Here is a 19,339-nt window from a genome sequence, read left to right on the forward strand (position 1 = left end):
TACACGCACGCAGGCGAACACTGCAGCACTGCCATTTCCCTAATATTAGTCACACACACAGGCAGGAGAGCACCGCAGCACTGCCACTTCCCTAATACCAGTCACACACAGGCAGGAGAGCACCGCAGCGCTGCCAATTCCCTAATACCGGATACACACAGGCAGGAGAGCACCGCAGCACTGCCACTTCCCTAATACCGATACACACACACAGGCAGGAGAGCACCGCAGCACTGCCACTTCCCTAATACCGGATACACACACACGCAGGCAGGAGAGCACCCCACTGCCACTTCCCTAATACCGGACACACACACACACAGACATAGGCAGGAGAGCACCGCAGCACTGCCACTTCCCTAATACCAGTCACACACACAGGAAGAGCACCGCAGCACTGCCACTTCCCTAATACCAGGGACACACACACACAGGCAGGAGAGCACCGCAGCACTGCCATTTCCCTAATACCAGTCACACACACACAGGCGGGAGAGCACCGCAGCACTGCCACTTCCCTAATACTGGACACACACACACACAGGCAGGAGAGCACAGCAGCACTGCCACTTCCCTAATACCAGTCCCACACACACACACACAGGCAGGAGAGCACCGCAGCGCTTCCACTTCCCTAATGCTGGACACACACACAGGCAGGAGAGCACCCCAGCACTGCCACTTCCCTAATACCAGACCCACACACACACAGGCGGGAGAGCACCACAGCACTGCCACTTCCCTAATACCAGACACACAGACACGCAGGCAGGAGAGCACCGCAGCACTGCCACTTCCCGAATACCGGACACACACACACACAGACGGGAGAGCACCGCAGCACTGCCACTTCCCTAATAATGGACACACACACAGGCGGGAGAGCACCGCAGCACTGCCACTTCCCTAATACCGGACACACACACACAGGCGGGAGAGCACCGCAGCACTGCCCCTTCACTAATACCGGACACACACACACAGGCAGGAGAGCACCACAGCACTGCCACTTCCCTAATACCGGACACACACACACAGACGGGAGAGCAGCGCAGCACTGCCACTTCCCTAATACCGGACACACACACGCAGGCAGGAGAGCGCCGCAGCACTGCCACTTACCTAATACCGGACACACACACGCAGGCAGGAGAGCACCACAGCACTGCCACTTCCCTAATACCGGACACACACACACACAGACGGGAGAGCAGCGCAGCACTGCCACTTCCCTAATACCGGACACACACACGCAGGCAGGAGAGCGCCGCAGCACTGCCACTTACCTAATACCGGACACACACACGCAGGCAGGAGAGCACCGCAGCACTGCCACTTCCCTAATACCAGACACAGGCGGGAGAGCACCGCAGCACTGCCACTTCCCTAATACCAGACACACACACACAGGCAGGAGAGCACCGCAGCACTGCCACTTCCTGCTAAGCCAGAAGTAAAAGGGAAATACATTCTGCAATTCAAACAGCAGCGTATCACACTGAGTAACTCCATAAGAGCTGTAAGGATCTTGAAGAAGGGAACCCCAAGGATTTGGCTGGGGGTGGAGGAGTTTGGTCAGAATTGTTCAGGAAACTGCGATTCTCCTCTGTCAAGACCTCAGCACAGAGGTGACGAATCAGTATAGAGGAGGCTCATGCACATATACACATAAGGGCTGCATCATACAAACCAAACAGTGCCTCAAACGCCTCCAGTACAGCTTAGGAGGATAGACATGCAGCATGGAGATCCCCTCTCACTAAAGCCTGGTCTGGCAGCTACTGTACAATTCATGTGACTATTGCAGAACCACCATATGGCCCTTCACACTTACTGAAATGGTGCTATGGACTCCACAGGGACTTCATACATGGACTTTTGGGTCTTGAGGTTGTAGAAATATTTGCGGTTGCGGCTCTTGCTGAAGGCCATCGTCCATGGGTCTGTGAAAGGCCGAAGAAGTTGGGTTACCTTGCATGTGGCCAATTTCCAGTCACTAACAATTATAAAAAAAAATAGCTCAGGCAGATCTCACCATTCACAGTCTTCACAATGTACAATCCGGACGGCACAAAGTGACGGTCATCTCTTCCAGTATAGGACAGCCGTGGTATCCCACCAGAACTCTTGATCATCTTCATCTCCAGCCTGACCACATGCACAGGAGGATACAACACAGTCAAATCAATTACAATACTCACTACGCCTACCTGAGGCCGTGGGGTAAATTTACTAAAGCATCCAAAAATTAAAAGATGCGTTGCCCACTGCAACCAATCAAGTTCTAGCTATAATTTCTCAGCTGCATCCTACAAAATGATAGACAGATTCTGATTGGTTGCTATGGGCAACACTTGACATACAGATCTTAAAGTAAGCACCATATTCCTGGGTTTGCTAAACTTGGTCTTCAATGCACCCTTAAACTGGATACACACTATAGGATTATCTGTTAAATCATTCTGGTTGGAACAAACATCTGGTAATGTATGGGAGCAACTGACAATCAACCATTTGCTTCCAGAAGACAGAAAATGAGCAAAAATAGTTGGTCAGATAAATTGGTTAAATCAAATGGATTTAACCAATTTGTCGGAACATGCAATTTTGTCTGTTTTACAGTGTTTGGGAGCAAATGGTTGATTGTCATAAAATTCCATACATTACCAGATTTTCGTTCCAACCAGAAAGATCGGACAGATAGTCTATAACAGGGGGTAGCCAACCCTGGTCCTCGAGAGCTGCCAACAGTTCATGTTTTCCAGGTCTCCTCACAGAATCACAAGTGAAGTAATTAGCTCCATCTGTGGATCTTTTAAAATGTGTCAGTGAGTAATGAATACATCTGTGCACCTGCTAGGTGAGCTGGAAAACATGAAGCTCTCGAGGACCAGGGTTGGCTACCAATGGTCTATAAAGAGCAGATTTGAATATTATTTTGCGTGGCCGTCACTAGAGGGCGCCCAGCGGCAGCAATTTTTTAATTTTATTTACAGTTTCTTATATAGCGCAGCATATTCCGTTGGAAAGTGCTGTGCTATATATGGAATTGGAAACAACAGTGATAAAATAAACTGGGTAATAACAGACAGACATAGAGGTAGGTAGGCCTTGCTTGCAAGCTTACAATCTATGGGGAAATAGGAGCATACACAAGGACAGACACTATCTATAGCATAGTGGTCCCGCCAGATTGCAAAGGTAGTCCTGATGGGATTTAATTCAATATGAATGCTTCTGAAGGTTATGTGGATGGTACAGGAATTTGAAAGGTTTGGCTAAAGAGGCGCGTTTTCAGGGAACACTTGAAAGTTTGGGGGCTAGAGGAGAGTCTTATGTGTGGGAAGGCATTCCACAGAGTGGGTGCTGCCCGAAGAAAGTCCTGCAAATGTGAATGGGAGCAAGTAATGTGTGTGGATGAGAGATGCAGATCTTTTGCAGAGCAGAGAAGTTGGCCAGGGAGATATTTTGAAAGAATTGAAGAGATGGATGTTGGTGCAGTTTGGTTAATGGCTTAATATGTGAGCATAAGGTTTTTATATTTAATATGGTAGAATATGGGCAACCAATGGAGGGACTGACAGAGGGGATCAGCAGACGATGAAATTCTTGCTAGGAAGATTAGCCTCACAGCTGCATTCAGAATGGATTGTAGTGGTGAGAGTCTTTTCTTGGGAACACCAGTCAGAAGACTATTGCAATAATCAATGCGGGAGATAATGAGTGCATGGATTAGAGGTTTTACAGTGTTTAGAGACAGATTGAATGTGTGGAACAAAGGACAGTTCAGAGTCAAGGATGACACCTAGGCAGTGAGCTTGTGGGGTAGGGTAGATTATCGATTTGTCAACTGTTCTGGAGAGATGAGGTTGGTAACTACTCTTGGCTGGCGGGAATATAATTAATTCTGTTTTGGAAATTATAAGTTTGAGGTGGCAAGATGACATCCAAAATGAAATGGCAGAAAGTTATTCTGTGACACGGACCAATACATATGGTGTCAAATCTTGGGAGGATAGACAGATTTGAGTATCATCAGCGTACAAATGATACTGAAATCCAAAGGAGCTAATTAGTTTACCAAGAGATGAGGTATAGATTGAGAAAAGCAGAGGACCTAAGACAGAGCCCTGCGGTACTCCAACTGATAGAGGTAGCGAAGAGGAGGTGGAATCAGAGAAGAGAACACTGAAAGAGCGATTAGATAGGTAGGATGAGAACCAAGAAAAGGGCTGTGGCCTGAAGACCTAGGGATTGCAGTGCTTGTATGAGAAGAGAGTGGTCAACATTGTCAAAAAAGTGCCAGAAAGTTCTATAAGAATAATAAGCGAGTAACGGCCTTTCAATCTAGCAGTGACTAGATCATTCACTACTTTAGTCAGTGCTGTCTCTGTGGAGTGTTTGTCACGTAATCCTGACTGAAGTGGGTCCAATAAGTTGTGCGACTTGAGAAAGTGTATGAGGCGAGTGTAGGCAAGCCTCTCAAGTAGCTTGGAGAGACATGGGAGCTGAGAGATGGGATGGTAATTAGAGAGAATTGTGTTTTTTCAGAATGGAAGTAATCACTGCATGCTTGAACAGAGAAGGAAAGGACACCAATAGAGAGAGAGAGAGAGAGAGAGAGAGAGAGAGAGAGAGAGAGAGAAATGACAGTGTTTAGTTAAGGTGGGATAAGCAAAGTTTTACTGATTTGTGGAGGATATAGGATCAAGAGGAGAGGTAGTGGAGTAGAAGGGGTACATTTTTTAGAACTAGTGATTTTGCCCATAACAACCAATCAGATTCTGTCTATGATCATCTAAAAGCAGCTTGATAAATGTGAAGTAAAATCTGATAGGTTGCTATGAGCAACATCACCAGTTCGAAAAAAAAACTCCCACCTTAGTGAATTTACTCTGGAGGATAAGAGTGTTTATACAGAACAATTTAATTGTTCTGCCGTTCAGGTGCCCAGGACACAGTTTCCTGAGGTGCGCGAAAAATGTGCTGAAACTGGGCACTTTGGGCGTCCAAACAGGAGTTTGGATGCCCAAAGGTTTAGTTGTTTTAGACGGCTAAATCAGGTCTGTCTGGGTGCGACTTGCGCAATGTGCATGGGCGCCCAAACACAGTTGAATAGTGACAATTATTATACTGGATTTTTAGACTCCCAAAACAATTGAATCTGCCCCAGTGTGTATCCAGCTCAACGGTCCAGGTTTTAAGGATATCCATACTTGACCACAGATGGGTAAAATAGGATTTTGATAACCTACCGGTAAATCCTTTTCTCCTAGTCCGTAGAGGATGCTGGGGACGACATCAAGACCATGGGGTATAGACGGGATCCGCAGGAGACATGGGCACTCCAAAGACTTTGCATTGGTTGTGAACTGGCTCCTCCCTCTATGCCCCTCCTCCAGACCTCAGTTGTAGGAACTGTGCCCAGGGAGACTGACATTTCGAGGAAAGGAATTACTTAACTAGTGGTGAAATATCTACCAACTCACACCCTCAACCATGCCGCACACATGGCATTCAACATAACACACACCAACAGGCATGAACTAATTGCAGCAACATGCTGAAACCAAGATAACACAACTTGTGTAACTGCAATAACTAAACTGCAGGTAAAGTACGCACTGGGACGGGCGCCCAGCATCCTCTACGGACTAGGAGAAAAGGATTTACCGGTAGGTTATCAAAATCCTATTTTCTCATACGTCCTAGAGGATGCTGGGGATGACATCAAGACCATGATGATACGGCTGCAGAATCTCTGTATATACTTTCAAAAAGCCAAATCGGTTTATCCCGGGATAAACCGATTTGGCTTTTTGAAAGTATATACAGAGATTCTGCAGCCGTATCATCATCAGTAAGCACCTTCCTACATTGCCGTTCCACCTGCTTGTTAACCTGTCTGCTGAATACCATCACGCTGCAGCACATCGACAGCAGGATATTTGTGGGCGGCATCTACGAACACTCGGAGTACATCACCCGGGGCGGTGACGGCCTCACCACCGGGAGAGGGAAGACGGCACAATACCTCAGCAGGAACGATCCGTGAGTCCTTTGGCTCTTATTTATTTACGGACACACGATACTTCACGCCCGGGGCGGTGACAGCCTCACCACCGGGAAAGGAAGGACGATTTCAGTCACAATTGTGACAGCCACAGGCGGTAAATATTAAACTTTCAGTTTACTCTGAATCTATCATTATAGCCGGGACGCCGGCATATAAAGCCATCTGCTAAACCCGTGGGGATCTTGCAAAGGATTGTAATTATTGATACATATTGTCTCTAAAAAGGATACGTAGTATTTATTTAAATACAATATAGCATATTCATCTGAGCTGTTACAACAGTCATATTTATTTATATATCTTGGAATGCTTTACAATTATTAAATGTTTGATGCTTGCATAGAAATTTTATAAATATATTTTATTTCTACATTCCACATGGTGGAGTATTTGGTTTAAAATAAAAAGTATTTTATTGTTTATAAACAGTCTCCCGACCTCATTTCTGACAGCTTCACAGCCTAATTTTTACATTTATAAAAATTCATCCTAATATATATATATATATATATATACTAGGTGCTTCATCGCGCCCTACGGGCGCTCTTCACACCGTCGGAAGGGGCTACGCCCCCTTAACCCCTGCACGCCTTTCTGGGGTTCAATATATGGAGTATTACCTGCATTCCTAGTTTTGTTAGTGTTTGAATATTGCACAATGATAGGGCGTCCGATGGTGAAGGGGGCGTAGTCCCTTGCAACAGGAAGGGGTTTGGGGAGTGGGGACCGCGGATGGGGGAGGGGGTATGAAGGCGCTGTGAGTGGGGTAGGAGCAGGGGTGTCGCAAGTGGGGGATGGCAGCTGCAGGGCTGTTGCGGATGGAGGAGGGGTTCCGAAGGCGCTGCAGATGGGGAAGGGGTGGGTGGGTGCGGGTGTGCAGTGGATGAGGGAGGTGTCCAGGGGGCGCGGTGGGTGGGGGAGGGGTGGATGCGGGGGTAACATGGGTGGGGGAGTGGCGGGTGCGGTGCTGTTGCGAATGGTGTAGGCGATGCGGATTGGGAAGGGCCTGCTGCGTGGGTGGGGTAGGGGATCCAAAGGTGCAGCGGGCGGGGGAGAGCCAGATGCGGGGTGTGGCGGATGGGGGAGGGGCTGCTACAGATGGGGGAGGGGTTTGGAAGACACTGCGGGTGGGGTAGGGGGTCCGAAGGCGCAGTGGGTGGGGGTGCCACGGGTGGTGGAGGGGCAGGTGCGGGGGATGGGGAGGGGTCCAGGGGCGCTGTGAAAAAATGGGTGTGGTCACACACCAGAAGGGGTGTGGCTACGCTCCAGAAGGGGTGTGGCCACTGAAAATGGCCCACAGTGCCAGTTACATTGCCCCACGGTGCCAGATACATTGCCCCACGGTGCCAGTTACATTGCCCCACTCAGTGCCGGATACATTGCCCCACTCAGTGCCGGATACATTGCCCCACTCAGTGCCGGATACATTGCCCCACTCAGTGCCGGATACAATGCCCCACTCAGTGCCGGATACAATGCCCCACTCAGTGCCGGATACAATGCCCCACTCAGTGCCGGATACAATGCCCCACTCAGTGCCGGATACAATGCCCCACTCAGTGCCGGATACAATGCCCCACTCAGTGCCGGATACAATGCCCCACTCAGTGCCGGATACAATGCCCCACTCAGTGCCGGATACATTGCCCCACGGTGCCGGATACAATGCCCCACGGTGCCAGATACATGCCAGACGGTGCCAGATACATGCCCCACAGTGCCAGTTACATGCCCCACAGTGCCAGATACATGCCCCACAGTGCCAGATACATGCCCCACAGTGCCAGATACATGCCCCACAGTGCCAGTTACATGCCTCACAGTGCCAGTTACATTCCCCACAGTGCCAGTTACAGTGCCAGATACATGCCTCGCAGTGCCAGTTACATTCCCCACAGTGCCAGTTACAGTGCCCCACAGTGCCAGTTACAGTGCCCCACAGTGCTGGATAAAATGCCCCACAGTGCTGGATACAATGCCCCACAGTGCTGGATACAATGCCCCACAGTGCTGGATACAATGCCCCACAGTGCCAGTTACATGCCCCACAGTGCCAGTTACAGTGCCCCACAGTGCCAGTTACATGCCCCACAGTGCCAGATACATGCCCCACTGTGCCAGATACATGCCCCACTGTGCCAGTTACAGTGCCCCACAGTGCCAGTTACAGTGCCCCACAGTGCTGGATAAAATGCCCCACAGTGCTGGATACAATGCCCCACAGTGCTGGATACAATGCCCCACAGTGCTGGATACAATGCCCCACAATGCCAGTTACAGTGCCCCACAGTGCCAGTTACAGTGCCCCACAGTGCTGGATAAAATGCCCCACAGTGCTGGATACAATGCCCCACAGTGCCAGTTACAGTGCCCCACAGTGCCAGTTACAGTGCCCCACAGTGCTGGATAAAATGCCCCACAGTGCTGGATACAATGCCCCACAGTGCCAGTTACATACCCCACAGTGCCAGTTACAGTGCCCCACAGTGCCAGTTACAGTGCCCCCACAGTGCTGGATACAATGCCCCACAGTGCCTGTTACATGCCCCACAGTGCCAGGCCCCCCGTGCCGCCGCCGGACCCCCGTCACTAACCTCTTGTGAGGGGAGGAGAGCGCAGCGCAGCGCCTCTCCTTCCCCTTGCTGCTCCAGGTCTCTGGACGCCGGCGGCTGTCTGGCGCCGGTTCGCTAGCCAATCAGAGCTCGCGGACCGGCAGCCAATCAGGAGCCGGTCCGCAAGCCCTGATTGGCTAGCGCCGGAGACCGGACACGGCAGCGCTGCTGGCAGCGCTGCTAGTGCTCCCAGCGGCGGTGAGGAGAGGGAGAGACGCTGCGCTCTCTCCTCCCCTCACATTTAGGGTTAACGGGACGAGTGGGGCATGATGCCCTGGACGCCGGCGGCGCCCCCCTCTCCTGGGCCTGCCAGGGCGCCCAGGGCACGTGCCCCACTTGCCCTACCCTAGTTACGCCTCTGGTGAGGTATATGTGAGGTATGTGTGAGGTATGTGTGAGGTATGTGTGAGGTAAGGATGTGCGGGTCGTGGTGGCCACTAACCTCCAGGCTGCTGCTGTGAGATGGTGACTGCAGAGGGAGGGAGCTCAGACCCAGCAGCAATGGGTCGTGGTCAGCATTCCCTCCTGGCCCCGTTCCGCCGCACACTGTCCGCCCCTACTCACGGGCGTCATTCCTCCATCCTGCATGGCAGCGTCAGCTGCTGTGATCGCGGAGCATAGGTAAGCGTCCGGAGCCCTGTGGGCGGGCAGGCATGGTGTTTCCCTGGAGAGGTGCGGGGCGCGTCCTTAGGCTGCAGACGGAGGGAGCTCCGGCCCAGCAGCAATGTTGATTAGTGCGTGTCCCGTCCTGGCGCTGTCCCGCTGCACATGCTCCGCACCGCTTGCCGCTGAGCATGGCAGCCCTTGTCTGTATGCTGCAGATGCTGATCTAGCAGTGCCTGAGCTAGCGCCCTCTCCCTGTGGTGTGGGTGTCAGGCGGCAGGTATGGTGTGTAGGTTGGAGAGGAGCTGCGGGCGGCGACTCGCTGCCTGCAAGTACCCTCCATATCAGCGCTGTTCCCCTCCCTGCAGATAGTATCAGTGGCCGTGGTGTACTTTTGCTACTGGTGGCCAGGGCCGGTGCTAGGGTGTTCGGCGCCCCCCTGCAAACTATGAATTTTGCGCCCTCCCATATTCCTTTGTTGTGCATCGGGAAAAGTGGTGTGGTCTCACAACTAAGGGGCATGGCCACACAATAGTACCCCCATTTAAAATTACGCCACAATGTAGCACAATCTTATTCATCTTATACGTAATGCCCCACCCGTAGTAGTAGCGTCCTTATACGTAATGCCCCACCCGTAGTAGTAGCGTCCATATACGTAATGCCCCCCCAATAGTAGTAGTGTCCTTATACATAATGCCCCCCCAGTAGTAGTAGCAGTTATATGTAATGCTCCCCAACAGTATTAGTAGCGTCCTTATACATAATACCCCCCCAGTAGTAGTAGCATCCTTATACATAATGCCCCCCCAGTAGTAGTAGCATCCTTATACATAATGCCCCCCCAGTAGTAGTAGCATCCTAATACATAATGCCCCCCCAATAGTATTAGTGTCCTTATACATAATGCCCCCCCAGTAGTAGTAGCAGTTATATGTAATGCCCCACAACAGTAATAGTAGCATCCTTATACGTAATGCCCCACCCGTAGTAGTAGCGTCCTTATACGTAATGCCCCCCAGTAGTAGTAGCAGTTATATGTAATGCCCCCCAACAGTAATAGTAGCGTCCTTATACGTAATGCCACCCCTGTAGTAGTAGCATCCTTATACATAATGTGCCCCCAGTAGTAGTACCGTCCTTATACATAATGCCCCCCCAGTAGTAGTAGCATCCTTACATGTAATGCCCTCCTAGTAGTAGTAGCACCGTCCTTATACATAATGCCCCCCAGAAGTAATAGAGTCCTTATACATAATGCCCCCCCCGGTAGTAGCGTCTTTATATGTAATGCCCCCCCAGTATTAGTAGCCTCCTTATACGTAATGTCCCCCTATAGTAGTAGCGTCCTTATACGTAATGCCCCCCCTAGAGTAGTAGCGTCCTTATACGTAATGCCCCCCCATAGTAGTAGCGTCCTTATACGTAATGCCCCCCCATAGTAGTAGCGTCCTTATACGTAATGCCCCCCATAGTAGTAGCGTCCTTATACGTAATGCCCCCCTATAGTAGTAGCGTCCTTATACGTAATGCCCCCCTATAGTAGTAGCGTCCTTATACGTAATGCCCCCCCCTATAGTAGTAGCGTCCTTATACGTAATGCCCCCCCTATAGTAGTAGCGTCCTTATACGCAATGCCCCCCCTATAGTAGTAGCGTCCTTATACGTAATGCCCCCCCTATAGTAGTAGCGTCCTTATACGTAATGCCCCCCCTATAGTAGTAGCGTCCTTATATGTAATGCCCCCCCTATAGTAGTAGCGTCCTTATACGTAATGCCCCCCCTATAGTAGTAGCGTCCTTATACGTAATGCCCCCTATAGTAGTAGCGTCCTTATACGTAATGCCCCCCCTATAGTAGTAGCGTCCTTATACGTAATGCCCCCCCTATAGTAGTAGCGTCCTTATACGTAATGCCCCCCTATAGTAGTAGCGTCCTTATACGTAATGCCACCCCTATATTAGTAGCGTCCTTGCATGTAATGGCCCCCCCAGCAGTGGCGTCCATAAAGTGCGCACACACAGACATACCTCACACACACACAATTCACACATATATACAAACACACACACCCCACCATATATACACACACACACACACCCACTATACACACACACACACATTTCTCTCTCACCCTCCACTTACCATGTCTGGCTGGCCGTCACTGCAATGCTGATTCCACCACTGTTCAGCGTCTGGTCCCGTGTAGCTCCGCCCCTCTATTCCGTGTAGCTCCGCCCCTCGTGACGCCATTGCTCCGCCCCCTTTTCGGGCCCCGCTCTGCACAGCACACAGCCCGCTGTCACAGGTGATTTGGGGTGGTGGGGGGGGGGGGGGGGGGGGGACAGGCACAGCAGCCGGCAGCTAGTAGCCAGCCTCACCTCCTATACTGTAAGGTAGGGTCTTGCACCTGACTGCTGCTGGCGCTGGGTATGGGGTAGCTCCCTGCAGCAGATGCAGTTGACTCCGCCCAGCTCTGTGACTCCGCCCAGCGTTACGAGCACAGAGTCACAGATTAAGGCAAATATATAGGAGATATATTTTATTTTATTTAATTAATAGCGCGATGTTTCTTAGATCTATATTATTTGAGGAACTCCCCAAAGACTTGTCACCTCTGCGAAGACTTCTTGGTGGAGGCCCCACTCTCCTGGATGGAGATCGTGTCTGCTGAGGAAGTCTGCTTCCCAGTTGTCTACTCCCGGAATGAATATTGCAGACAGAGCTTGTAGATGTTTTCCTGCCCAGAGGACGATTTTTGTCGCCTCTGCCATTGCCGCTCTGCTTTTCGTTCCGCCCTGCCTGTTTATGTATGCGACTGCCGTTACATTGTCCGCCTGGATCTGCACGGGACGGTCTTGAAGAAGATGTACCGCTTGTTGAAGGCCGTTGTAAATGGCTCTTCGCTCCAGAACGTTTATGTGAAGGCAGGCTTCCTGTTGTGACCAACGTCCCTGGAAGTTTTCTCCCTGAGAGACTGCTCCCCAGCCTCGGAGACTTGCATCCGTGGATACTAGGACCCAGTCCTGAATCCCGAACCTGCGTCCCTCTAGCAGGTGAGAGCTGTGCAACCACCACAGGAGCGAAATCCTGGTTTTTGACGACAGGATTATCTTTCTGTACATGTGTAGGTGTGACCCCGACCACTTGTCCAACAGGTCCCACTGGAATACTCTGGCATGGAACCTGCCAAACTGTATGGCCTCGTAGGCCGCCACCATCTTCCCAAACAACCGAATGCACTGATGGATTGACACACTTGATGGTTTCAATATCCGTTTTACCATTTTCTGGATTTCCAGAGCCTTTTCCAGCAGAAGAAATACTCTCTGAATTTCTGTGTCCAGAATCATCCCGAGGAAAGACAACCTTGTCGTCGGTTCCAACTGTGACTTTAGGTAATTTATGATCCACCCGTGTTGTTGGAGTATTGACAGGGAGAGGGATATGTTTTGTAATAACTGCTCCCTGGATCTCACCTTTATCAGGAGGTCGTCCAGATAAGGGATTATACTGACTCCTTTCTGACAAAGGAGGACCATCATCTCCGCCATCACCTTGGTGAATACCCTCGGCGCCGTGGAGAGACCGAAAGGTAACGTCTGGAATTGGTAATGGCAATCCTGAACAGCGAATCTCAGATAAGCCTGGTGAGGAGGATAAATGGGAACATGCAGGTAAGCATCCTTTATGTCCACCAACACCAAGTAGTCCCCCTCCTCCAGACTGGCAATCGCCGCTCGAAGTGATTCCATCTTGAACTTGAACCTTTTCAGGAAGTAATTCAGGTCTTTTAGATTTAGGATCGGTCTGACCGAGCCGTCCGGCTTCGGAACAACAAAGAGGCGTGAATAAAAACCCCGCCCTTGTTGCGACAACGGTACCAGGACTATAACCTGGTCTTGACATCATTTTTGGATTGCCGCTGTTACTGCTTCTCTCTCTGGCGGAGAATCTGGCAAGGTCGATTTGAAAAATCGGCATGGGGGAACGTCTTGAAACTCTAGTTTGTATCCCTGGGATACTATTTGCAACACCCAGGGATCCAGGCCAGACAGAATCCAATCCTGGCTGAAGAGTTTGAGACGTGCCCCCACCCGGGCAGCCTCCCGCAAGGGAGTTTCAGCGTCATGCTGGGGATTTGGCAGAATTAGGGGTAGACTTCTGCTCTTGGGAACCTGGAGCCGGTGTGGGCTTCTTTCCCTTTCCCCTACCTGCAAAGAAGGGGAAATCTCTCGCCTTTTTGTATTTATTGGGCCGAAAGGACTGCATTTGCGGGTGATAGGTCTTTTTTGCCGGTGCAGGCGCAGAGGGCAAAAATGTTGACTTACCTGCGGTAGCCGCCGAGCCCAACGCATCCAGGCCATCGCCAAATAAGGCCTCACCTTTATATGGGAGAGCCTCCATGTTTCTTTTGGAATCTGCATCCGCGTTCCACTGGCGAATCCATAAAGCCCGCCTAGCCGATACTGCCATGGTAGCGGCTTTTGAACTCAAGAGTCCAATATCCTTCATTGCTTCCAGCATGTAGGCGGCAGCGTCCTTGATATTCCCCAACTTAAGGAGTATCTCATCTTTATCAATCGTGTCAATTTCTGATGACACGCTTTCTGACCATTTTTCAATAGCGCGACAAACCCATGCGCAGGCAATAGTGGGCCTGAGCAGTGTACCATTGGTAACATAAATGGATTTCAATGTCGTTTCCATTTTGCGGTCTGCCGGCTCTTTATGAGAAGCCGTGCCAGGAGCAGGGAGAATTACCTTCTTTGTCAACCTGGAAAGTGCACTGTCTAACACAGGAAGTGACTCCCATTTTTTCCTGTCTTCAACCGGGAAAGGATAAGCTATGTGAATCCTTTTGGAAATACGAAAAATTTTTATCAGGATTCACCCACATCCCTTCAAACAGAGCATTTAGTTTGTGTGAAGGCGGGAACGCGACTTTGGATTTCTTTTCCTTACATAAATAAGCTTTCTCCTGAGGTACAGGAGTGCTTTCTGTAACCTCCAACACGTCCCTTATAGCCACAATCATATATTGTATACTTTTTGCCAATTTATGATCTATCTCTCTGGATTTACTATTGTCGACACAAGAATCAGAATCCGTGTCGGTATCAGGGTTTACAACATTTGCAAATGGTCTCTTATGTGACCCAGAGGGGCCGTCCGCATAAGGAATAACAGTATCCTGAAAAATCACATCTTCCACAGATTTTCTCCAGCATGCAGCCTTAGATTCAAACTTATCTAATCTACGGTTAATCAGATGCATACTGTCACGTAGCTCTTTCACCCATGCAGGCTCTTGGTGTGCCGGTAGCGCCACCACATTACAACTCTGTGTCCCTAAAATGGCTTCCTCCGGGGAGGAACTCCCTGCCTCAGACATGCCTCACACGTGTACACCACACTCACAGACACACTGGGACATATTTTGGGGACAGACCCACAGTAAAATCTGCCAGAGGGACACAGGATAGGAGCAGCCAGTTCACAAACCCAGCGCCAGTATTGCCTGTGAACACAGTATGTCCACAGCCCAAAAGTGCTTTTAAATAGTAATATACACTATCAAATGCACCACAATCGCTTTGTGCCCCCCTTTATAGCACCCTGTATTTGTAAGAAGTGGAGGAGAGGACCAGCGTGTTCTCTGCAGCCTGAGGAGAGAAAATGGTGCCGAGTAGTGTACAAGCTACCTGAGGAAGAAGCTCCGCCCCTCAGTATCCATGACAATATTTATACTGGCGGGGGTAGGGCTGTGCCAGCGGCATCTTATGCCCCCTTTTAGCCAGTTTGAGGTATTTTTCTTGCTGCCCCCCCTGCAGTGCCTGTGTGGGTGGGCAGCAATGGCGCGCTGTGCTCCCGCCAGCCCCGCCGCACCTCAGCCGTCACTTACTTGATTGAAGATCATTCTTCTCATACTCACCTGTCTTCAGACTTCTGGCTCTGTGAGGGGGGTGACGGCGTGCTGTGGGAGTGAGCATCTAGACACGGCTAGCGTTCAGTTCCCTTCAGGAGCTAATGGTGTCCTGTCAGCCAGAAACAGAGTCATGAAACGCTGAGGAAGTTGGTTCTGCTTCTGCCCCCTCAGTCCCACGAAGCAGGGAGTCTGATGCCAGCAGATCTCCCTGAAAATAAAAAACCTAACATAAGTCTTTTCAGAGAAACTCAGTAGAGCTTCTCAGAGTGCATCCAGTCGACCTGGGCATATTTCTAAAACTGAGGTCTGGAGGAGGGGCATAGAGGGAGGAGCCAGTTCACACCCAATGAAAAGTCTTTGGAGTGCCCATGTCTCCTGCGGATCCCGTCTATACTCCATGGTCTTGATGTCGTCCCCAGCATCCTCTAGGACGTATGAGAAATCAAATTGACTGAGGTACTAATGAAGCCACCTGTACTCAAGCATGGATATCATAAAAAACTAGCCTTTTGTGTGCCTTGAATAGAGTGATGGATCCATTGCTGTACTGAAAAGCTTAGCCATGGTACACTGTAGGCTATAACATGATTACTGTAATCACATATTTGCTTGTACACTAGAATATCTACATTATCTTCAGAGATAGTTGTGTCAGTCCTTTGCAGGGAATTGGTGACACTGATAAGAAAATAAATGTACCTTAGGAAGATCTTCTGTATCTCTTCTAGTCGGTAAACTTCCTTTACCCTGTTGGAGAAACAGAGGACAGAAGCTCAACCAAAATGGAGACCGATAAGTCAGATTGATAAAACATGAGAAAACCGGCATAAGATTGCAGTATTTACAAAGAAACCGTCCCCTACCCTCCTCTTCTGCACGCTGTCCTTGTACTCTCAGAATGCATATATTACTACACAAAAAGTATAATCATCGTATTATTCCTGTTGCAAGGGTTTAACCAACGAGCTTCTATAAAAGTTTTTCACTAAACAATTCTACCATGACCTACACAGTGTTTATTTTTGCTTCTGTTCCATTATTATTATTACCAGTTATTTATATAGCGCACACATATTCCGCATCGCTTTACAGAGAATATTTGGCCACTCACATCAGTCCCTGCCCATGTGGAGCTTACAGTCTATATTCCCTATCACATGTACATACACACATACATTCACGCTAAAGTTAATTTTGTTGGGAGCCAATTACCCTGCCAGTATATTTTTGGATTGTGGGAGGAAACCGGAGTACCCAGAGGAAACCCACGCAAGCACTGGGAGAATATACAAACTCCACACAGTTAGGGCCATGGTGTGAATCGAACCCATGATCTTAGTGCTGTGAGGCATTAATGCTAACCATTACACCATCCATAAATATAGTTTCTTCATCAGGGTACATAGGTTCCACAGGGAACATCGGGGTTGTAGAGGTGGATGAGAATCCGGCCACCAGTTAAAGCTTACACCATCCAAAGGTACAGTATCTCCTCCTTATATAGAACTTACGTTGATCTTACAAGAGAGTGGTTGATAGAGAAAATTAATGAATTATCATATTAACAATGACCGCCATATTAAACATCTCTGAGGTAATTCCTATGGGAATAATGGGTAAACAGGATAAATATCTACATGTGTGTCTTATTCCTAGTGACCTTGAGTCATTCGGCATGAATAAGATGATAGTGTAGCAAATCTATTTTTAACACAAAGCCACAAAGAGTACCAGAGACACTGGGCTGACTTTTCCCACACAGGTGCTGACGCAGATGAAGCATTCTTTTACGACTATGGAGTGTATTCAATTGATGTCGGATCCTAGCAGACGGAAAGGATCTGACATTTCAGTAATCAATTAGCGCCAAATCCGACAGGATTGGCCGTTGCCAACAATGCCAATCCGACTTTTTTTAAAGTCGGATTGACATTGTCTGAAACGGGGCTAAAACCTGTCGGATTTGGCCGTGAATCCGACAAAATAAGTGGATCAGCGGCTAATCCGCCGATCCAAGTGCTTTCCGACAAGTCGGATTTTCTGACTTGTCGGATAAACAGGAGTTTGACTAGGTCGAATCTGGATTCGACCTTAAACTCCCATTTATCAGAAAAGTCGGGAAATCCGACTTGAATTGAATACAGCCCTATGTCGTACGCAGATGTACAAGTACCAGCAGATGGTCTTTGTGCGCTAGCAATGTAGTTTCGCCACATCTGGTTGATTTAATCATGCATATAAGTAACCAGGAACTGGCACCTTGGAAGGGGCTACTTGGCACAACGTGAGTCAATGAGGACACATCTGTAATACAGATATACTAGTTACAGCTAACAGGCCACTCACCGGATGGGGTTCATGTCGGGGCGACTGGGCTTAGAGACGGCTTTGACGTACTTCTCTGCCAGCTGTATCCTGAGGCAGAAGAGGACTCATTAATCATCATTAATAACTGCAGAACATGCAATAAACGAAACGTGATCCCTAGAATACAGCTTCAGGCAATCAGTCTTCTCCAAATACTAAACACAGCTACACAGAGGTCATATTACTGCAAGCTGACTGGGCAGCAGAATTCTAGCGATACAGAAAACATGGAGGATGGGCGCTTACCGCAGGTTGAAGTGATGCGGCCGAACGTCCATTCCGTTCAGGAAGAGAACATCAAGGATGTGGATGGCGCCGATCTTTCTCTGTGCCTTACCCTGGCAATGACAGTACAAAAGTCTTTACCTGCTACCTGAACCCGGGGGCGCAGATTGCCAGCCATCCCTTGTGCTCACTTACCTCGCCTTTCAGTTCATAGACAATCTCCACCGACAGAAGGGTGTCTCGGGGAAGCTCTGTCCTTAAGTCCAATTTAGTCCAGCGGTCGGAAGGGCGGCCCCCCCACGTGTAGATCTGAGACCTCTGCAGGGACCAGACAATTACATAAGATAGAATGGATATTTAAGCACCCATCAAACAGTAAATATATTAGACCACACACACAAAGGAGACTTACACCTAATCCTAAGAGGAACTTCTGCTCACTGCCAGACACCATACACCGATAGTCTAGAACGTGGCTCAGCTTCTCCAGGGTCTTTGCGGTGAGCGGGGTGGGTTTGTAACTGAAAACCTCAATGTCCCGGCCCTAGAAAGAATAGATAAGCCAGTGGATAGACTGAGGGAGGCAGTGCCCCAGGTCACTGACACAAGGAGGATCTCAGCTCTGTGAACTCAGACTGCAAGACAACTATAAAGACAAGCAGAGGACCGTATGATGCCCACTCTACTGGTCATCACAGACTAGTACCTGTATGAGCTGGAAGAACTTGGTCTTTGGGTCGGTGTTCGTTGGGGCCACTCGAGCCTGGTCGGGAATCTGTAAGAAAAAAAACAACATTATTTCTCTAAACACACATCACATACTCAACACAACCTGTACAATCATCACTGAGTCAGGTCCTATTCTCAACCTCAACGCTTAGCACAAACTTGTCCAAGTCGTGGATGATGTCAATATACAATTCCTACTTACCCCCCACAGTTTTAGGCACTCTTTGCGTATGTCGGCCTGGCGCGGCTCAGTTATGGTCCTAGAAAACACAATGATGGTCACCACTCATCACTAAATGTAATCAAATGTATTAACCTTCATCACTAAATGTTATTGAGTCACTAGGAGAATATTGCACATAAACAATATGGTATTGGGAAAGCCAGTCACTAAGGAGTTACTCATCTTCAGCTTTAGTAAGAGCCAATGGCTGTGCAGTTATTTAGCCCATTTACCAAACAGTAAGGAATGGTCACTAACACCCTGCTGTGTCTCTTTTACTTACGAGTCTTGAACAAAGGCGTGGATCTTAGCCAAAGCTTTAATTTGTACCTCGCAATAGCTGGAAAACAAGAGGAAGCGAGGAACACCATTATAAGGAACAGTTATAGTATTAGATAGAGGAACTTCAAGAAAGTTACTAAGATAGGAGAGGTTACCCCTAGCAACCAATCATTTTATAGAATGGACTAGATAAAGTATAGCCAGAATATGATTGGATGCTATGGGCAACACTTCCATGTCCCCGCTCCCAAGGTTTGATAAATCAATCCTTAAATCCAGAGAAGAAGGATCTA

At 49.0% G+C, this 19,339-nt stretch overlaps 1 protein-coding gene across 3 annotated transcripts in view; it reads right to left on the minus strand.

Moving 5' to 3' along the window:
• The window catches only part of CMTR1 (cap methyltransferase 1), a 130,708-nt gene that overhangs the window by 22,222 nt on the left and 89,147 nt on the right, over window positions 1-19,339 (minus strand). For all 3 annotated transcript variants that reach the window (XR_010176245.1, XM_063918867.1, XM_063918868.1), the window contains 10 exons: window positions 19,048-19,104; window positions 18,744-18,801; window positions 18,519-18,587; window positions 18,225-18,356; window positions 18,008-18,130; window positions 17,834-17,925; window positions 17,567-17,635; window positions 15,920-15,967; window positions 2,036-2,148; window positions 1,835-1,943 (listed from right to left, as the gene is read on the minus strand). Coding sequence is in view for 2 of the 3 variants with exons in the window: in XM_063918867.1 (XP_063774937.1) it covers window positions 1,835-1,943; window positions 2,036-2,148; window positions 15,920-15,967; window positions 17,567-17,635; window positions 17,834-17,925; window positions 18,008-18,130; window positions 18,225-18,356; window positions 18,519-18,587; window positions 18,744-18,801; window positions 19,048-19,104 (870 nt within the window). In the remaining variant the exon portion in view is untranslated. The remainder of the gene's footprint in view (window positions 1-1,834; window positions 1,944-2,035; window positions 2,149-15,919; window positions 15,968-17,566; window positions 17,636-17,833; window positions 17,926-18,007; window positions 18,131-18,224; window positions 18,357-18,518; window positions 18,588-18,743; window positions 18,802-19,047; window positions 19,105-19,339) is intronic.

Source organism: Pseudophryne corroboree, chromosome 4, assembly GCF_028390025.1.
Source record: "Pseudophryne corroboree isolate aPseCor3 chromosome 4, aPseCor3.hap2, whole genome shotgun sequence".
Classification (NCBI taxonomy): Eukaryota; Metazoa; Chordata; class Amphibia; order Anura; family Myobatrachidae; genus Pseudophryne; species Pseudophryne corroboree.